Source organism: Amphiura filiformis, chromosome 15 (genome assembly GCF_039555335.1).
Source record: "Amphiura filiformis chromosome 15, Afil_fr2py, whole genome shotgun sequence".
Lineage (NCBI taxonomy): Eukaryota > Metazoa > Echinodermata > Ophiuroidea > Amphilepidida > Amphiuridae > Amphiura > Amphiura filiformis.
In genome coordinates, this window is record NC_092642.1 from 51009511 (window position 1) to 51028539 (window position 19029).

The following is a 19029-nucleotide window of genomic DNA, read 5'->3' on the forward strand; positions in this document are numbered from 1 at the left end:
ATTGACCCCACAGAACTGAAATATTTTGAACCTACATACATGTACCTTGTGTTGTAAGTACGATTGAAAAAATTTCGGCGGGTAACTGGTACCGAATTTAAAAAAAAAAATAATAATTTTTTTTAAAGTTTTTATTTTTCGGTTTTGTAGTGTCCCTGGACCTAGACCTAAATGCTAGGATCATTCATGGTTGACCTAAAAAAAATAAAAATTTCAAAATGCATTCAAATTCAGTGCATTTTGAAATCATTAATAGACTATGACATGAATACAAATTATCAACTTTCATATGATTTTTTTTTGAATTTCGGGTACCCGGGCAGGGTATTTCTTGCCCGGGTAATGTAATCTCGGGCGGGTACCCGCTAGCCCGCCCGAAAATGCCAGCCTTACTGCAAACCTAGTGCCGTTTAATTTCATTGATATGATTTAGTCCTTCAGCTCTGGCAACTCGCAAGTTCTTGTTCAAAACTGCTGCCTGCCAGGCTGCATATTTTGCCATATATATATCATCTAAGTGTAAAAGATTTTATAATCACAGTCTCGATAAATATCTTCACGGATAAAAAACATTTCATTAAACTATGAAAATCTTTTGTTTTATCAACAGGAGACACCTGACGAAGATGAGCCAAGCATGAAAGAATTGTACAACGTATGGGAGAAAAGCCCAGTTGGTCAAAAACGCAAGAATTCAATAGCACAGACACCTCCACCAGCAAAGAAATCCAAACCCAGCAGTTCTAGTAGCGAAGAAGACTCCTCTTCTGATGAAGAGGTTGCCAAGAAGGGCAAAAAGACTCCATCAAAGCCAAACATACCACCATTTAAGGGCACAGCTGCACTGAAGAAAGCTAAAGGGGATGATTCCGGTACTTCGGATTCAGACAGCTCATCAGATGAAAGTGATGACAAAGATGCTAAGAAGAAGCCAGCACAACAGAAGTTCACACAAGTGAAAAAAGCTCCAACTCCAGCGAAAAAGAAAGAATCTAGCTCGGAGAGCGACACCTCTTCAGATGAAGAGCCTCCTGCCAAGAAGACGCCATTGAAACCAACGCAGCAAACCCAAGCAAATGGGAAGAGAAAAGCTGAAAGCAGCAGTTCAGAGGACTCCAGTTCTGATGATGAGAGTTCCAAGCCGGCAGCCAAGAAACCACCTGCAAAGAAACCAGCAACTACCCCAGTTGGAAAGGCAGCAGTGAAGCCAGGTGCCAAGAAGGCCCAAGAGTCGAGCAGTTCTGAGGAGTCAAGCTCTGAAGAAGAAGATAATGTAAAAAAGACACCTGTGACAAAGACAAGTCCAGCAGCAGCTGCAAAACCTGGTCAGGCAAAGATGCCCGCAAAAGCAGAAAGCTCAAGTGATGACAGCTCAAGTGATGAGGATGAAAAGCCCAAACCTAGCACTCCAGCAACCAAGCCAGTTGTAAAGCCACAGGCAAAGAAAGATGATTCTAGCTCGGATAGCAGCAGTGAGAGTGAAGATGAAAAGCCGAAAGCCAAACCAACGCAGGCCAAGCCAGCTTCTGCATCAAAGAAACCAGCTGCAAAGAAGAAAGAGTCAAGCTCAGAAAGTGACAGTGATGATAGTAGCGAAGATGAGAAACCGTCCAAAACACCTGTTAAGTCTGTCACCCCATCAAAGCCAGTTACTCCTGCAGGCAAGAAGACTCCACAGTCCAAGAAGCCAGAAAGCAGCAGCAGTGAGGATAGCTCAAGTGAGGATGAGCAACCAGCAAAGACCCCCGTCAAGGCAGCAACACCTGGAAAACCAGCGCAAACAAAAGCACCTGCCAAACCAACCACTCCAACAGCAGCCAAGAAAGCACAATCAAGTTCTGATAGCGATGATAGTTCAAGTGAAGATGAAAAACCAGCAAAGAAACCCGTCACACCAGCAAAGAAACCTATCACACCTGCAAAAAAGACCCCACAACCGCCGGGAAAGAAAGCAGAATCAAGTTCTGATAGTGACGATAGTTCAAGTGAAAATGAAAAACCAGCAAAGAAACCCATCACACCTGCAAAAAAGACCCCACAACCGCCGAAGAAAGCAGAATCAAGTTCTGAAAGCAGCAGTGACGATAGTTCAAGTGAAGATGAAAAAACAAAGAAGCCTGTCACACCTGCTAAAAAGACACCCGCCAAACCAACCACTCCAACAGCAGCTAAGAAAGCAGAATCAAGTTCTGATAGCGATGATAGTTCTAGTGAAGATGAAAAACCAGCAAAGAAAACGGTAACACCTGCAAAAAAGACCCCGCAAGCAAAAGCACCCGCCAAACCAACCACTCCAACAGCAGCTAAGAAAGCAGAATCAAGTTCTGATAGCGATGATAGTTCAAGTGAAGATGAAAAACCAGCAAAGAAACCCACCACACCAGCAAAGAAAGCCATCACACCTGCAAAAAAGACCCCGCAAGCGGCGGGAAAGAAAGCAGAATCAAGTTCTGATAGCAGCAGTGACGATAGTTCAAGTGAAGATGAAAAAACTGTGAAGAAACCTGTTACACCAGCTAAACAGACCCCTCAATCTGCTAAAAAGACCCCACAATCTGCTAAAAAGATCACGCAACAACCAGCGTCTAGTTCTGATAGCAGTAGCGACGAGAGTGAAGAAGAGAAGAAACCAGCTGCAAAATCCCCATCTGTCAAGCAAGCAAAACCTGCGGCAAGCAGCTCCGACTCCAGTTCAGAATCGGAAGAAGAAACAAGCAAAACAAAGCAAGCAGCTGCAACAAATCTTAAATCAAAAGGGGCTACACCGGTTTCAAAAGCTAAAGAGGACAGTTCTAGTTCAGACTCTGACTCCTCTGAAGAGGACACTAAGAAAACCCCTTCAAAACCAAAGCCAATGTTTGCTAAAAATACCACACCAATTGTTAAGAAAGGTGGTGACTCGTCGTCATCATCATCAGACTCTAGCTCAGACGAAGAAGATAGTAAAGTAAAGAAACCAGCACCAACAAAAAGCACCCCCGTTGTAAATGGTAGAACCCCAAGCTCGGCGAAGAAGAGCACACCAGCGGTGACTCCAGTGAATGGCATGGCGGGATCCAGCGATAGCGACAGTGAAAGTTCCGACAGTGAAGATGAGAAGGCGACCAAAACAAAGCAGCTGACAAAGGTATGTGGTTTTTAGGGCAAGGTAGAGGCATAACAGGTTTGGCATATCTACACATGGGTCTAATGGACAGTGGCGGTGCCGGGGGGCATGGGGAGGCAAAATACACCCAGTCAGAACTCTTGACCCACCCAGTACAAATGATGAATTTTGCGCAAATTCACTTTGCCCCCCCCCCCCCCAATGTCCCCCCTGAAAAAAAATTCCTGGCGCCGCCACTGCTAATGAACTTGCATGTATAGATATGCAGATGACAACCCTGGGAATTTGCAGGTCATACAATTTTAAATATTGAAGACGAGGCAAACATGTTTTTGGCTCGCTAACTCTAATCAGGCTGGAATAAGTGAAGCAGAAAACTGAAAGCGAGGATGATGTGTGTAGCCAGCCAATACAATAATCCTCGCTTTCAGTTCAGCTTTGTAAATTCCGGCTTGATAATTCGAGTCGGAAGACTAGTATAAGATTAGGTAAGTGGAACCCAGTGAGTATAAATAACCAACATGATAACAGATTTCAATTTAATTGAATTTTTAAGGGCGCGTTCTCACTATGCCTGTTTGATACCAGGACGTGGACTCGATCCTACATCGAGTCCACTTCCAAGCATAGTGAGAACGCGAAATAAGTGGTTTCGATCCTTCCTACATCCAGGATGTAGCATCGAGACCACCTCATTGAGGTAGTCTGGTACCTAGGACGTGGTATCAAACAGCATAGTGAGAACGTGTTTACAAGTGGACTCCGAAATGTTGTATGCACAACCTTGATGGCCGTCGTTGTACTACATGTATAGGCCTATACAATATAGGCTACATGTCTACATTATATAATTTTCCATGATAAAATTTAAACATGCATTTTCAACTTAAAAATTCGTAGCTGGTATTATAGAACAAATTTATTCATGCTTTAATATTTCATGTAATTTACAATATTTATTTTTATGCGGAAAAAATCGAGGGAAAGTGGATATACACGGATGTTCGTTCGTTCGAGATGCTTGCCGGAGTTTGATGAGCAGCATGCTTCTCGTGCAGTGTGAAAACAACGGCATCGCGGCAAGATACAGATTTTATCCAGTTTCAGAATTAAACAAAACGACATTGGGCTTTACAGTATAATACAAAAGAATATTCAGGTGTAATATTCGCTTTTGAGGTGTACATTTTGCTAGACTGAGTTAAAATTACCAATCAAAATTAGTATTTTTGATGGTGATTTAGAGGTTGTGTTGCGTGTGAATCGGTGTGCTTGACCAAAATCAGAAATAACAACCCAATGTATTTCTCTCATTTTACACGTATAGGCCTATATAAAATAACAGTTTTAGAGCTGTAAATTTCAGATCTTTCCAAATACATGCATATATCACAAAATAACATATATATCCATAGCTTGAAGGAATATATCATGGGGCCTGGAAATAAAACATGATCTTTCCAAATTGATAGTCTATAGTAAAGTTTGATTTGTGCTGTGAGTTTGACTCAAAACATGCATTGGAACAGAATTAGTGACGTCATGGTCATGCATTGAAGCGCTTGATATTATAACATCCGGGTAAGTGGAGTCGATCCTACATCACATTTTGGTGTTAGTGAGAACGCGAAGTCAATGTGGACTGAGTCCACTTGTATGTGGACTCGGACCTAGGTACGAGACCCCATGTCTGTAGTGAGAACACGACCTAAGAGGGTTTTAGACCTGGACAATTGCCCCAAATTATGTAGAACATGTTTTGTTGAACTCTCTCTCTGTATCAGCAAAATAATAGGACTACTGCATTATGGAGTTCATGAGCCTCTCATTCAATTAATAAACATTAACTCCATGGGCACTAAGTACTGCACTTCTTACAGTACCTCTGATTGGCTAATTACATGATATAATATCTGAGTAACCAATCAAAATAGAGCTTTTGGATCTCTTAGCAATGTTAAGCTTGATAACCAATTCGGTCCTAGTGACTATACTCTAAAATACTCTAAAAATACAGGTTACCGTATTCGTTCCATTAACCGCCCAGGGCCCTTAACAAAGTCATTTTGGATGGGCGCTTATTTTTGTACATTGTTTACATGTAGAACCCCTTAATGATATAAAGTGTCATCTTGATTAAATCTTGACAGAAAAAGGCCAAGTCATCCAGCGAGGACAGCGATGAGGAAGACGAGGTGCCAGTAAAGAAGACCACACCAGCAAGTCAAAAGAAGCAAAACCAGGTATTATACATTTTGAAATAGTGCTTTGTTTTCTAAATTGAATTGCCAACTTACAACTACGGACATGCAGGCATATCGTATTGAATTGGGTTTTGTGGATAGCGCAATCTGTGAACTACATGTAGCTGCGTTTGTCTTTACGAGTCGGGGTGATATAATGTCTGATGCTGGTTTCATTCTGTCATGCCGCTTGCGTGACGCACACGCACTGCAGACAAACCGACAGAATCAAGGCTTGTCATTGGCTGATACGTCATGCTGCAGTGGCAAGCGGCAGGAAAGTCTGACGGGGGCATTATCCTTCATGTAATGCCAAGAAAAAAATTGTTTGCTTGCCCTCAAATGAATTTTAACAAGGGGGCATTATCCTTCATGTAAGGCAAAAAAAAAATTGTTTGCTTGCCCTCAAATGAATTTTAACAAGGGGGCATTATCCTTCATGTAAGGCCAAAAAAAAATTGTTTGCTTGCCCTCAAATGAATTTTTACAAGGGGGCATTATCCTTCATGTAAGGCCCAAAAAAAATTGTTTGCTTGCCCTCAAATGAATTTTAACAAGGGGGCATTATCCTTCATGTAAGGCCCAAAAAAAAATGTTTGCTTGCCCTCAAATGAATTTTAACAAGGGGGCATTATCCTTCATGTAAGGCCCAAAAAAAAATTGTTTGCTTGCCCTCAAATGAATTTTAACAATTGGGTCGGTCGGGATTTCTTTTTCTTTTTTCTTCTTTTTTTAAAAATTACTAGCAAACTCTACCGTTTGTATTAATTAAGGCTCAAAATATGAAAAATCAGACAATTTTGGTGTCAAAATGAATCAACTAACATCAGAAAACCACTAAAATGTTGAATACAAGCTCTAAAATACTTTTTTTACATCTTCAGAATCAGGGCTCGAAAAAATGTTAATTTCCCGGGAAGCAAGCTAAATTTCCCACAATACATAGCATATTTTATATACAGAAAAGACAAAATTTCCCTCCAAATACCAGAATTTCCCTCCAAACACCAACATTTCCTGGGAATGAGCTTCCCAAATTCCCCACTTTTTCGAGCCATGTTCAGAATGCAAAAATTTTAAAAGAAAAAAACTTTTTCAGGAATTTCCAAAAATAGGGTCGGTATTCTTTTGTACAGTAAATAGAAAAAACACTTTTTTTCTGATTTCCAAAATTAGGGTCGATCGGTTGAGGGCAAGCAAACATCTTTTTTTTTTGGCCTAAGCATGTAAACAAAATGAGCCTATTGTCAGGACTTCATTGAGGGATTAGACAGCTTTATTCCATATTGCTGTATACTCCCTGTCTTGATACTCTTGAGTATGCTTACATGAAGGTAAAACCATAAATAACGCCCTACTTGAAGGTTGCACATTGTGCGGTATGAAAAATCCACAAATCAATTCTTGGCAAAGATTCTCGTCAATTATAGATAATGCGTGAATCAAAGTGGATTCTTTAAAACTGTTTAAATTCTATACAGACTGGATTCCGACCACGGCCATCATACCCCGGGTCAGATTGTTGTCATAGGAATCATATTTAGACAATAATAACTGCGCACCATCTATTTTGTGGTCATTGTGGGAAATCTGAGGGGGTTTTTTGGACCGAGGTATTTTTCCGAGGGCGCTAAAATACAGAGGCCCAAAACAAAACCCGACAATTTCACACAATGAACTCAAAATAGATGGTGCAAAGTTATTATTGTCATTCATTACCGTCAGATATCTGATATTTTGAACAAATCAAAACATTGGCATTTTATGTTATTTTATGTCATAAAATGCTGTTAAATATAACCAGTTTTAATTATTGTTATTACCTACCCTACAAAAAAAATCGACCAGGCGAATTTAACATTCGCGCCGACAACAAGAGCTACCAATCACGGAATCGCGTAGGCGTGTGCGTCGCCATAACGCTTAGCTTATACATGCACGCGCGCGCAGAAGTCATTGTAGCGTGTCTGGAGTCATTGTGAGTTATTAATGACCGCGCAATAAGTGCGAGGTCAGGCAATCAATCTCTTTTGATTAATGAGGTTATGAATGCTGGATCATATTTTTGAAGCATATAGTGATACTTTGATTGGTTCTGCAATGTACACTGTTAGGATCAATGGCTGCCTTAAATATCATATGATTTTATGGTCAAGGTTAGTGTAGTGGTAGTATTTATGATTGGGTTGGGAGTTCTAAGTACATGTGTGCATATTTTCCAGGTGGTAACCCATTGGCATTTTGTATTTTCAGAAGACAACACCAACACCTTTTAGAAGAGTGAGAGCAGAGGAAACAGATGTTCATCCTGAACTACAGGATAATTCATTTGAAGCCAAGGTGAGTGAGTGCTAGGGGATAATTTGGTGGACTGTTTGATTTACCTTAAGAGTTATATACAGTCATTTGCCAGCAAAATAGACTTCAATTTGTAATAATAGTGAGGTACTTGCAATATGTGTCTCAGAAGTTCAATTTTCACCCTATGATACCCAAATTTTCCTCAATATCTTATAGGCCTACATTTCAAATATCCAGATTTCTAATTAAAGGTGGTGCAATATACAGGGGAAAGAAGAATTACACATCGCACACTAGCACATTTAAACATGAATTTACAAATGGAAACATAACATGCATAGGCAGATATACTAGAGTAAAAACTCCGGACATACCTGCCTGTGCGGGGACTTGAACCCCAGACCTCTCGCTTGTCGGGCGAGCGCTCTACCACTGAGCTACACAGACTGTCCCTGATAAACAAGACTCAAGTCTGGTACTTATATATTGATATATTAAGAATAACGATTAAGCATCATTAATTTGATCTTGTGCGCTAGTTTGTGATGTTTGAATGTTTCCTTGTTCCAATGTTGTTCCAGTGTATGATGTGTAGGCCTCTTCCTCTGGTTGTGAAATACTTTATAGCAGGACATTTTTGTGAGGTTTAATTTTCGGGTTTGAAAAGGCAGCCACAAATTTTGAACCCCGCAAAATATTAATACACATAGTACTTGATGTGAATATATTTGAAAACATGAATTAAAGACCCAATATCATGCTCATTATAAACTTGTTCACCAAAATCTGACAGGGGTGTTTATTATATGTAAATGAATGTCACTCAATATGTTTTGTTTGTTTTTCTATTCAATATCCAGAGAGGTTCCTATGGTTCCTGGGGAGACAAAGCCAACAAGGACCTTAAGTTTGTGAAAGGCAAGCAATTCAGACATGAGAAGACGAAAAAGAAGCGCGGAAGTTACCGTGGAGGACAGATAGACACCAGTGTGAATTCAATCAAATTTGATAGTGATTGAGAAACAGACTTTTCTTATTAATCAGGAATAAATGAAATAGCGGTATTTGTCAACAATTCAATTTTGAACTCAACATGTTTGTCTATGAAACGCATGATGGTGCTACTCTCACTGCCGTGACCTTGAGTACCCCAACGTTTGCATCCAGTCATGTCCGTGCCAGTTGTCAGCAAATGCTATGAACATGGAGAATCTATAGGCCCATCAATGTAATCCTTGCAGATATTATGACTGTACATGTAGGGTGTGTCACTTCGCTACCACAGATGAGGCAAGAAACTTTTGAACACCTGTTCTTTGTTTACAGTGATGGAGAATAGGTGGTATCAAATTTTTGTTTGATATTGGAGCGCTATTGTTCAGGGGCCCGGATGAGACCTTCAGAATCATCAGTTGGAAATGAGGATATTGGAGACATTTTGAGTCAAAATGTATTTTATTTGTATTTTTTGAGTCCCATTAGTATAGCAATTATAATCCTCACAGGCTCACAGTTACTGTGACTGAAGACTGTTAAGGAACCACAAATGAAGCGAAAATGTAATAGAGAACAGCTAGGTGGTATCAAATTTTGTTTGAAATTAGGAGCTCCATTGTTCAAGGAGAGACCTTCAGAATAATGGAATTCAGAACTGTAGAGCATGACATTCTGAGTCAAAATGTTGATCATAGGAGTAAAATCTCAAGTCCCATATTGTGACAGAGACACATTCCATTGAAAGTCCTATCAGTATTTGGAGTTCTGTATAGTTGTGTGTAATGGCCCTAAATTTCTAGCATTTTGAATTTTCACATTGTACAAAATGTAGTAGTGTCATAATGTGTCCCTAATTGCTATCTTAACAGTAGAAGTAGTAGTATGTTTTACATTTTAACACATGGGATAATGTGTGTGTGTTTTTGGAAAGAATATATGAATGTTGACAGTATCTATAATGTTGACATTTTGTAAATGTGTAATAATATTTGGCCTTTGTATTTCTGCTATAGCGCCACAAAGTAAAGTAGACAATTCACCCCTTGTATGGTTCTGCTATAGATGAATCCAATTTCATGCATTCCTACTCCTCAATGGCAGCCATAGCCGCGACGGGGACCCAACTATATCACCTAAAATGTGAGATGATGCGGCCTTGAAGGGTATTTTAAACTGCATTCTATCACCGTGTTACATGTAGAAAAAAGAATGATGACAGTTTACAACACAAAAGAATCTAACATCGAATTTTAAGCGGGTTTAATCCACCCAATTGGGCACTCACAACACCTGCTTGGTGCATGCGGGGAACCAAATATGGCCAACAAAATCCTGACCATGACTTGGCTCGTTGGATTCGTCTATATTCGAGAGTTTGGGAACAGACATGAAAGGATGAATTGCATGACTTTGCAATGGTATATGACTGGCTCATGTTGCCAGTTGAAGAGCTACCTTCAATCTTGATGACAATGCAAGGAAACTGTGTTTATGGTATACAAATAATATGTGCAGTACCATGGAAGGTGGATGAAATCAAAACTCGACCGGCTGTTGACCGCCGGTTTTGTCCGGTTTCTATTCTAAACAATGGGAACCGGCGGACAATCGCCGATCGAGTTTTGATTTTTTTTTTCCCTTTAGCGAAGTGAAAGTGAAAGTGTACAGGCAAGTGAGTGCATCGTCGGAAATTACTACCCTTCAATGTTTTTTTGCTCTTTCAGAAATTGTGTCCAATTTCTGAATAAAAAGTATTTGAAAATGAAATGAAAATTTCTTTTAATCATGATATTGGCAGAATCAGGGCCCATCCTTCCATCATTTCTTTGCTCTTTCAGATATTGTCTATAGTTTCTGAATCAAGAATATTTTTTTAATGAAATGAAAATTTATTTTGATCACAATATATCAAAAATCAATTCTCACAACGAAAAGTGATTCTCCTAAATTCATGCCTATTTCACAGGCAGCAAGTAACTTGATTCTCCTGAGATGATTTTACAGGAATTTTTTTGATTCAAGCAAAGTTGAACGAAACTGCACCCCGAGTAGATATATTTTATATAGATGTTGAAATTATATAAATGATGTGTTCATGGAATTGTGCAGTGCCACAAATTAAGTAGACAATTGCAGCTGTATGATGTGCCTGTATTCTGGTTACTGGTTTGTAAATAATGTGCATCAATTGTCATAAATTTGTCATGCTCTTTATTTGCTCTTTCAGAAACTGTCTATACTATGGCTTATATAATTGGCAAAAATTATTCAGTAAGTATATGTTAATATAGTCCCAAACTTGATGCTCGCGTAACTTAAGCGCGCCAGGGAAGGACAGAAGGTGCTGTGCCCAACGATGGTGTACAATGCAAGTCTTTGCCAATTATAAAGCCAAACAAAGTATAGTTTCTGAAACGACATCATTTTGAGATGTGGCAAAATTTTATGAAAGATTTTATTATATGCAACCTGAACATCAGTAGGCTAATCCATTTATAGCCCACACTCCCCGAGTGCAAGATTTTGGAAATATTTCCCACAGGGGGGAGTATGAATTTCAAATAGAATTAGCACATTAACCAATTCTATTTGAAACTCACCCTCCCTCTGTGGAAGATTTAGATTGAATGTATTTCAGAGAGTATGAAATTCAAACGGGGTTGCCTTATGTGTTCCATTTTATTTGCAATCCATAGTTTCCAACATCTTCCACAGGGGAAGTATTAAATGTACACTATTTTTATTTCCACTCAACATATGACACACTTGACATGGAGTCCAGATTATATGCGAGTCCAGTGTTTTTTGGATGTGATGAAAGAGTAATTGGTTGGTAGAATTCATTTGAGTTACAGCTCAATTAAAAAGGACAATGCTGTTTATATTTAAAGCAGGGGAACTTGCTGAACTGGAGAGGTGTTGCAACTTGGATAAAGGAACAAATCAAAAGTTTGATGTCCAGTAATCAAGTCCTTTCATGGGGGAGGAATCAAACTTTTGATAACATTGATAAATTTATTAATCAAAGCTGATCTTTCGGATTGGAATTTGTAACATTTAAAACTTCCTGGGGGGTCAGCGTTCTAACAAAAGTACTTTCGTTTATTGGATGTCATTTTGGTTTGTTCCCCTACTAATCTTTGAGACTTGTGACCGTGTAGTTGATTCCCATGTGTAAAAGTGGTTCAGCAAAATATTTTGGTGAAGGTCTTTGGATGTAATTGATTTTACAGTATATGTATTCCGCTGTTTTTATTTAATACCAAAGAGATTATCCTCAAACAGTACCACCTCAAAATGTCCCTGTGTGTGTAACACAATGGTAAATCCATTGGTATGGGGCAAGAGCCTGAGAATGAACCAGATTTGCGTCTTTAAGCTTGAGTGTTTGCACGGACATTTCTTTGTGTTACAGTACATGCAGAACGCTAACAATGACGCACTTTGAATCAAACTTTGCTGGGTGTGTAGCTTAAATTATCCGGAATTGTACTACTTTTGCCCTCCATGAGCGAGGCGCAAAATGGTGTTGGTACTCTTTGGTTCTACCTCATTGGTGGGATATGATTCAATCAAGCAGTATAAGGCACTATTAGTGGTTGGTCACTTATTTGCAAAATTGGAAAATACAATAAGGTTTTTGAATATTTTGATAAGGATACATGGATTAAAGCTTGGTATCACACCATGCTGAAAGCAATCTTGTAAGGGTTTTAATCATATTTCAGTTAATGTTGGGAGGTGTGCCATTCCTACCAATTTAAATATTGTTTACACTTTGAAGGATCGCTAATATAGTGCCTTCAGTTATCTGCCATATTTGATGTAGATTTTGACTTCTGTATTTTGTTCAGTACACATTATAAATGCTGCAGTTTGCTGGAATAACCGAAATCAGATCACTTATGTCCAAAATATGAACAAAAAGTTATTTTGGCTGTACAATTTACCCGACATCACACGTATGATGCTTTCTTGCACCGTTTTACTGTATGAAAACAATGCATTTTTCGTTATATTTCTAAATCTGTACATCGTCTGCTTTTAATTGTAACAGTTTTTCCCTTTAGACATTGATCTGTTCTGCCAAAAATAGCTTGATATTTTGGCAGAGCCATCTTATAATTTATGTACGTTTTCATTTCAATTTGTGTATGCATTTTATGTAACCTTTGTTAAATTTGTATTAGTTGTGGGCTAATCCTTTTTTAGTTGTAATGTCTCCTTTTAATATTTTGTGTGTACTTAAGAATTTGTGTTAATGCCAATGATATTGAATCATGAATGGCAGAAGATTTTTGGATTCTTTGAAAAGGAATATCATGAAAGATTTGAGGTATTGAGGAAATGTATCTTTTAATAATTGTGTAAATAAAGATTAAAAAAAGATTAAAAACCATAGTTCATATGAATGTTGCCAGTTTTCTTTGTATGATTTAACCTTAGGCAGAGGTGCCCTATTGAACTTCAGCTTTGGACATTTAATTATTTTATTGATTTTTCACCCATGTAATTCGGGTGGAAAATAAATAAAATCAAAAATTATCCAAATGCTAAATAGGGTGCCCTGCCTTGTCAATTAACCTGGACACTAATCATTGTACACATGCATGACCGAATACTTTTATGGCACCCCAAAACAAATTTTGCCTCGCCTACCTGCAGAAATGCCTTCAAAACAGGAATACTTGCACCAGTTTGCCCCAAAAGTTTTTATAAAGAAAGCACTTGTGGCCCATATGGATGTAAGATTTTGACACAATCTGATCAACTGTGTCCAGATTTTGAAAGTTGTGTTTCTGTTACTAACTTGCTCAGTAGGGAGGGGCGAAAAACACTTTTCTCGGAACGACTTGGAACTCTCGGAGAATTTTACTGGGGTACATGCGAGTATTGTGCCGAAATATCAGTAAGATGGAAGCATGTTTCACCCAGGCAGTAGATTTTCACAAAATACCTACTTTTTTGCTATTTCTTACTGTATATAGAGAAATCGGTAGAAACAATCTGGGAAAAGTAGGTATTCAGATGCCATCCTAACTTTGGGTAGTTTGTTTGGACCCTCTAGAACATCACCATTATTTTGGCTAAAGACACATATTTAAGTTAAATATTTAATGATATTTGAGTTACATTATAGAGTATTTCCCCAGTTCTACTCGGTCAAATTTACCAAATGTGGTATTATTGCATAGATATGAACTGCAGCTTGGCCAAAAATAAATGATATATATGATTTTCGGCTATCCATGTTTTGACCAGGGGTGAAAAGGTCACAGCCTTAAAAATTACTGCAAATCGGGCATCACATGACCTTTTAAGCCCATGTCAAGTCAGAGCTGCTCTAAAATCATATCTCATGCATTGTTTGTACTTTTGAAGTTCATATCTACCCAACAAAACCAAGATTGTGAAATTTGACTGGGTAGAACTGGGGAAATGCTCAATACACACTTCTTCTTTGTGGTGAGATGTATCCCTCGGTGGCCGAGTATTATCACATCCATGGAGCAAGTGCGGTGCAGAAAAACACAAAAGGTGCAGAAAATAGATGAAGGTGCTGTACAGTGCGATTAAAAACTCCAATGATGCTTAAGGGATGATGTTGGTCAGGCCTCCTCTGAATGCCTCACAGGATGGAGCGGTGACCAAGGAAGCTGGAAGAGCATTCCACATCCGGATGGTACTGGGGAAGAATGCATGTTGGTACACCAAGATGGAGGCTCGAGGGATCACAAATCTTAGGTTGTGACCTCTTGTACGTGATGACAGCAGCACAAGGTGGCATGGTGGTATGTCAACAAGACCATAATAGCTCTTGTACAACATCACAAGCCTGGACGTGTCTCTGCGTTGCTGGAGAGTTGGCCAGTTAAGCTGCCTGAGCATGTTTGATACACTGCTCGTGCGGTGATAGTCCTCATCACAAAAGCGGGCTGCACGCCTCTGAACTGACTCCAGCTTATTGATGTCGGATTTATGATGAGGAGCCCATGCAGCTGAGGAGAATTCAAGCAATGGCCTGACAAGTGTAGTATAACATCTGGCTTTGATCTTTTGTGGGCAGCTTCTGATGTTTCGCTGAAGAAATGCTTGAGTGCTGTTGGCTTTCTTGCAGATTTTGTCTACATGGGTGCTCCAAGACAGGTTGCTGGTAATGTTTACACCAAGGTATTTGGCACAGTCTGTTTTCTTGAGAGTTTCATTGTGGATGGTATATGGAAATGAGATGCAGTTTCTCTTGTTGGAGATGGTGATGACTTCAGCATTTACTTGGGTTGAAATCCATCAGCCAGTCCTGTTCCCACTGCTGTAAGTTGTCCAAGTCTGCTTGCAAGGCTGCAGCATCAGAAGTATCATGAATGGTGCGATACATAAGGCAATCATCTGCAAACATTCTGGTAGTAGATGAAGCCATCGAAGGAAGGTCATTGATAAAGACCAAAAACAGCAGAGGGCCCAGGACTGTGCCCTGTGGTACACCAGAGGTAACACTTGAAGTGGTTGAAGACTGACCCTCAACTAAGACACGCTGGGTGCGGCCAGTGAGAAAGTCTCTGATCCAGTGTAATACTTGGCCACGGATACCATAGAAATGCAGTTTCAGAAGTAGGCGTTGGTGAGGAACTCTGTCAAAAGCCTTGGAAAAGTCAAGTAGTACTGCATCAATCTGCTGTTTGGAGTTCAATCCCTTTGCAAGGTCGTTCAGAGTAAGTATGAGCTGAGTCTCACAGGAGCGGCGCTTGCGAAAACCATGTTGGTCATCTGATAAGATCTTGTGTGTATCTAGATGGGCCATAATGCTACTATGGATGATGTGCTCCTGAATTTTGCAGCATATTGATGTCAGGGAGATAGGCCTGTAGTTTGATGCAGTGCTACGATCTCCTTTCTTGAAGACAGGTGTTATCAATCCCTCCTTCCAAACACCTGGGATGCAACCTTGATTCAGGGTTGCTTGGAAGAGAAGTGCCAGTGCAGGTGCAATCTCATCTGCCACCTCAGTTAAAAGTCTTGATGTTATGCCATCCGGACCAGATGTTTTATGAGGATTAAGGTCTCTCAAAAGCTTGGCAACACCACAAACATGAACTTGAATGTCAGGTAGCTCTGGGTAGGGGCTTGGTCCCAGGTCAGGAAGATTATCTGTATCTTCGCATGTGAACACGGAAGTGAACTGTTGATTCAGGATCTGAGCTTTGGTCTTACTGTTTGCAATACCATCCCGCTTGAGAGGTGCCACACCTGAGTTGTCACATTTCTTGCTCTTGATATATCGCCAAAACTTCTTGGAGTTTGAGCTAAAGCTCTCACTTGTCATATTGTTAACGTAAGAATGGTACCTTTTGCGACATTCTGCCTGGTCAAGTTTCTTCAGTTCTTTGTAGTACTGCCAGTCAGTTGGGGATTTGGTTCTCTTGGCTGTTCTAAAAGCTCTTTTCTTACGTCTCGAAAGTTTCTTCACAGATGAGTTGATCCAAGGTTGGTTAAAGCTCTGAGAAGAATACTTGGAGGGTACACAGTCTTCCATAACTTGACAATGCTTCTTATCAATAAGATTCCAAAGCTCCTCCACTGGAGTGGATGTGTCATTATGCGCAACAAAGTCGGTAGAGAATTCTTTAACATCTTCCCTGATCTTGTCTAACTTGGCTCTGTTCCAGAGGTAGATCTTCCTCTTTACAGGTCGCTGTCTCCTTGCTCTTGTAGCAGAATCCACTAATACAGCCTCGTGGTCACTTACCCCGGGATTACTTTACATTTACTGACAAACGAGGGTCTGTTGGTAAGAAACAAGTCCAGGATATTTGTGCAGCTGGGTTGGCTCATCAACCAGTTGTTCAAGACCGACATTATTGATGGTTTCCAAGAATGTTTCATTTATTATTTTGCGGTATTGGTAACTGATGATTGAGTAGTTTTCCCAATCTATATCTGGTAGGTTGAGATCTCCAGCTACCCACAAAGTTGATGATGGATAATTCTTGGCTATCGATTCAATGTCTTGGACCAGTTTCAGAATATAATCAACATCGTTGTTGGTAGGTCTATAAGCTGCACAGACCACAAGTGGTTGACGATCAACAAGCTCAATTTTGATGGCAATAATTTCACTTGAAGTTTCAATGGAGATCTGCTGGCATATTAAGTCAGATCGTGTACTGATGAGGACTCCACCATATCCATCTTGTCTATCCTTACGCACAGTCTCAAATCCAGGAGGAATAACCTCACTGTTATGTACAGCAGGTGAAAGCCATGTTTCACATCCAATGATCACATCAGGATGGGCAGAGTCTACAAGATTCCAAAAGGCTTCTTTCTTAGCATTAGCACTCTGCAAATTGATGACAAGAACTCTGAGAGAGTCATTGCTAGTGGTTTTAACCTTGGTTGAATGTTGAATTGGAGATGAAGCAAATTTTGGAGAGCCAATATCACTGCCGAGAGGTGACTGAAGTGGTTCTGATGATACAGGATCAAGACTCTCAAAGCTGTTATTTGTCTCTATCGTGAATGTATCAAATAGATGTAGGGAGTAATTTGGTGTCTCGCAACCAATGCATGTCCAACTTGCTCCAGCACTGACAATATCATGGTATACAGAGCTGGTAATGCCCACACAGCGCCTGTGATACATTGCGGCACATTTATCGCATCCTAGAGCAGGTTCGTCCCACACGCAAGGTTCATTAATTACACACCAAGCAATGCCATTTAGTATTGCTACTAATTGATCTTGAGTTTGAAGAAATACTATCGCAGGATGATCCTGTGCTGGGACCTGGGTTCATTTCAGTGTTAGATGAATACATAGTCAGAAGAATGTACAAGTATATATAGAGCTATATAGCAAACACATAAATGGCCAAGGATTTTATAACTGGCTAGGAAGATACTCTGCTTGAGCTGCATAAACTTTGAATTGAGTATGGCATGATAAACCATGAGCTGGGAACCACGTATACTGCAGAGTGAAGAGATGCCACGCCCTGATTACTGTAGTATGATATCACAGTTGAGAATTGATGCAAAAGTCCATGACAGCAATGGCACTCGATGTAAACATAATCGGAATAAATACCACTGACCTTAATAGTGTAGACACAAGGCATCTATGCCACCATGGGAGTTACTGATGATGAGAGAAAGCAATGTCACCAGGTAACAAAATTCAGCAACCTTGGCATCCCATATCATACTGTGTAGGTAAGCTTAACAGTGGCGTAACTTTGGTTCAGGGTGCCCGGGGGCGAAAGTAGATCGGGTGCCCCTAACCAATGGTGTGCATGGTGCAAAGCCCCCACCCGGACAAAAAAATGAAAGAGAAAAGTGCTCTTCCGACAAAAATTGAAAGAGAAAATCGGGAACGCAAAGGAAAAGAAAAGGGACCATACACTGCAGTTACTGTCCGTTTTCTATGCACAATACACAGTGCTCTTTCCCATTGACGCGTGACCTCTACAAATAGCCTACGGTAAAAGTATGGGGATATGCCTAGTTAACGGCGCTGTGTGAAAAATAACCGGCCAATATTAAAAGTACTCTTCTAAAGTTCTAGAAAATATAGTTTTGTAACATGTCCTAAATTTTTAGCTAATTTAGATGTTTGGAAATATGCGTGCTTTGGTGTTTTAGTTAATGTTATAGGTAATAGTACATTGCCTAGTTAACGTCGCTGTGTGAAAAATAACCGGCCAATATTAAAAGTACTCTTCTAAAATTCTAGACAATATAGTTTTGTAACATGTCCTAAATTTTTAGCTAATTTAGGTGTTTGGAGAGGGTCGCACTTTTGTGTTTTAGGAAGGATATGTAAACGACAGATAACACCAAAAATATGAAGAAATTATTTCCAAACCATGTTAAGTCAACAATCATTATGTTGCTCATTTTCAAGAATGCTGGTTTACAAAAGGCACGCCATTGTCTCATTTAAATGAACAAAGGTACACATACCATTGTTTCCTTTCGTTTCCTTTATAATCGGTTACCCAACTGAAGCTATAATACCAGCTTTATTGCGATATCGCACATGTAAAACAGACACTTGTGCACAACCAGAGAAGATCCGATTTAATCAGTTGAGCTGTTTCAATGAGTGTTATCTTGGTTTAATAGCTTTTAATGGGGTTTAAGTCCTGCAAAGGTCGAGATGAATTCTACTGTAGACATGACTGCATCATGCAAGAAGCCCGTTTTCCACCAAAATTCATCCATGGGCCAAAATAGTGCAAAATACAAAAGATTTATATGGCTGCTCGCACACAAATGTCCCTATTATACTTTGATCAGCTCGTAATAGGCGGGACTTGTTAGGCTTTTACTACTACGCCAAAAGTAGACCCACGTTAAGAGAGCCATTATTTGACCTGTCCGGCC

The 19029-nt window shown here is 39.7% G+C and overlaps 1 protein-coding gene across 3 annotated transcripts in view; it reads left to right on the top strand.

Moving 5' to 3' along the window:
- LOC140171797 (uncharacterized) overlaps positions 1-9104 on the top strand; it is a 28328-nt gene extending 19224 nt beyond the window's left edge. The window contains exons 2-6 of one of the 3 annotated variants that reach the window (XM_072195130.1): positions 611-1916; positions 2022-3127; positions 5257-5349; positions 7603-7689; positions 8511-9104. In XM_072195130.1, the coding sequence (XP_072051231.1) occupies positions 611-1916; positions 2022-3127; positions 5257-5349; positions 7603-7689; positions 8511-8669 (2751 nt within the window). In that variant the 3' untranslated portion in view covers positions 8670-9104. Of the gene's footprint in view, positions 1-610; positions 3128-5256; positions 5350-7602; positions 7690-8510 lie in introns of all 3 variants that reach the window. The other 2 variants (XM_072195128.1, XM_072195129.1) reach the window with 2 other exon arrangements.
- Positions 9105-19029: the final 9925 nt, after the last annotated feature.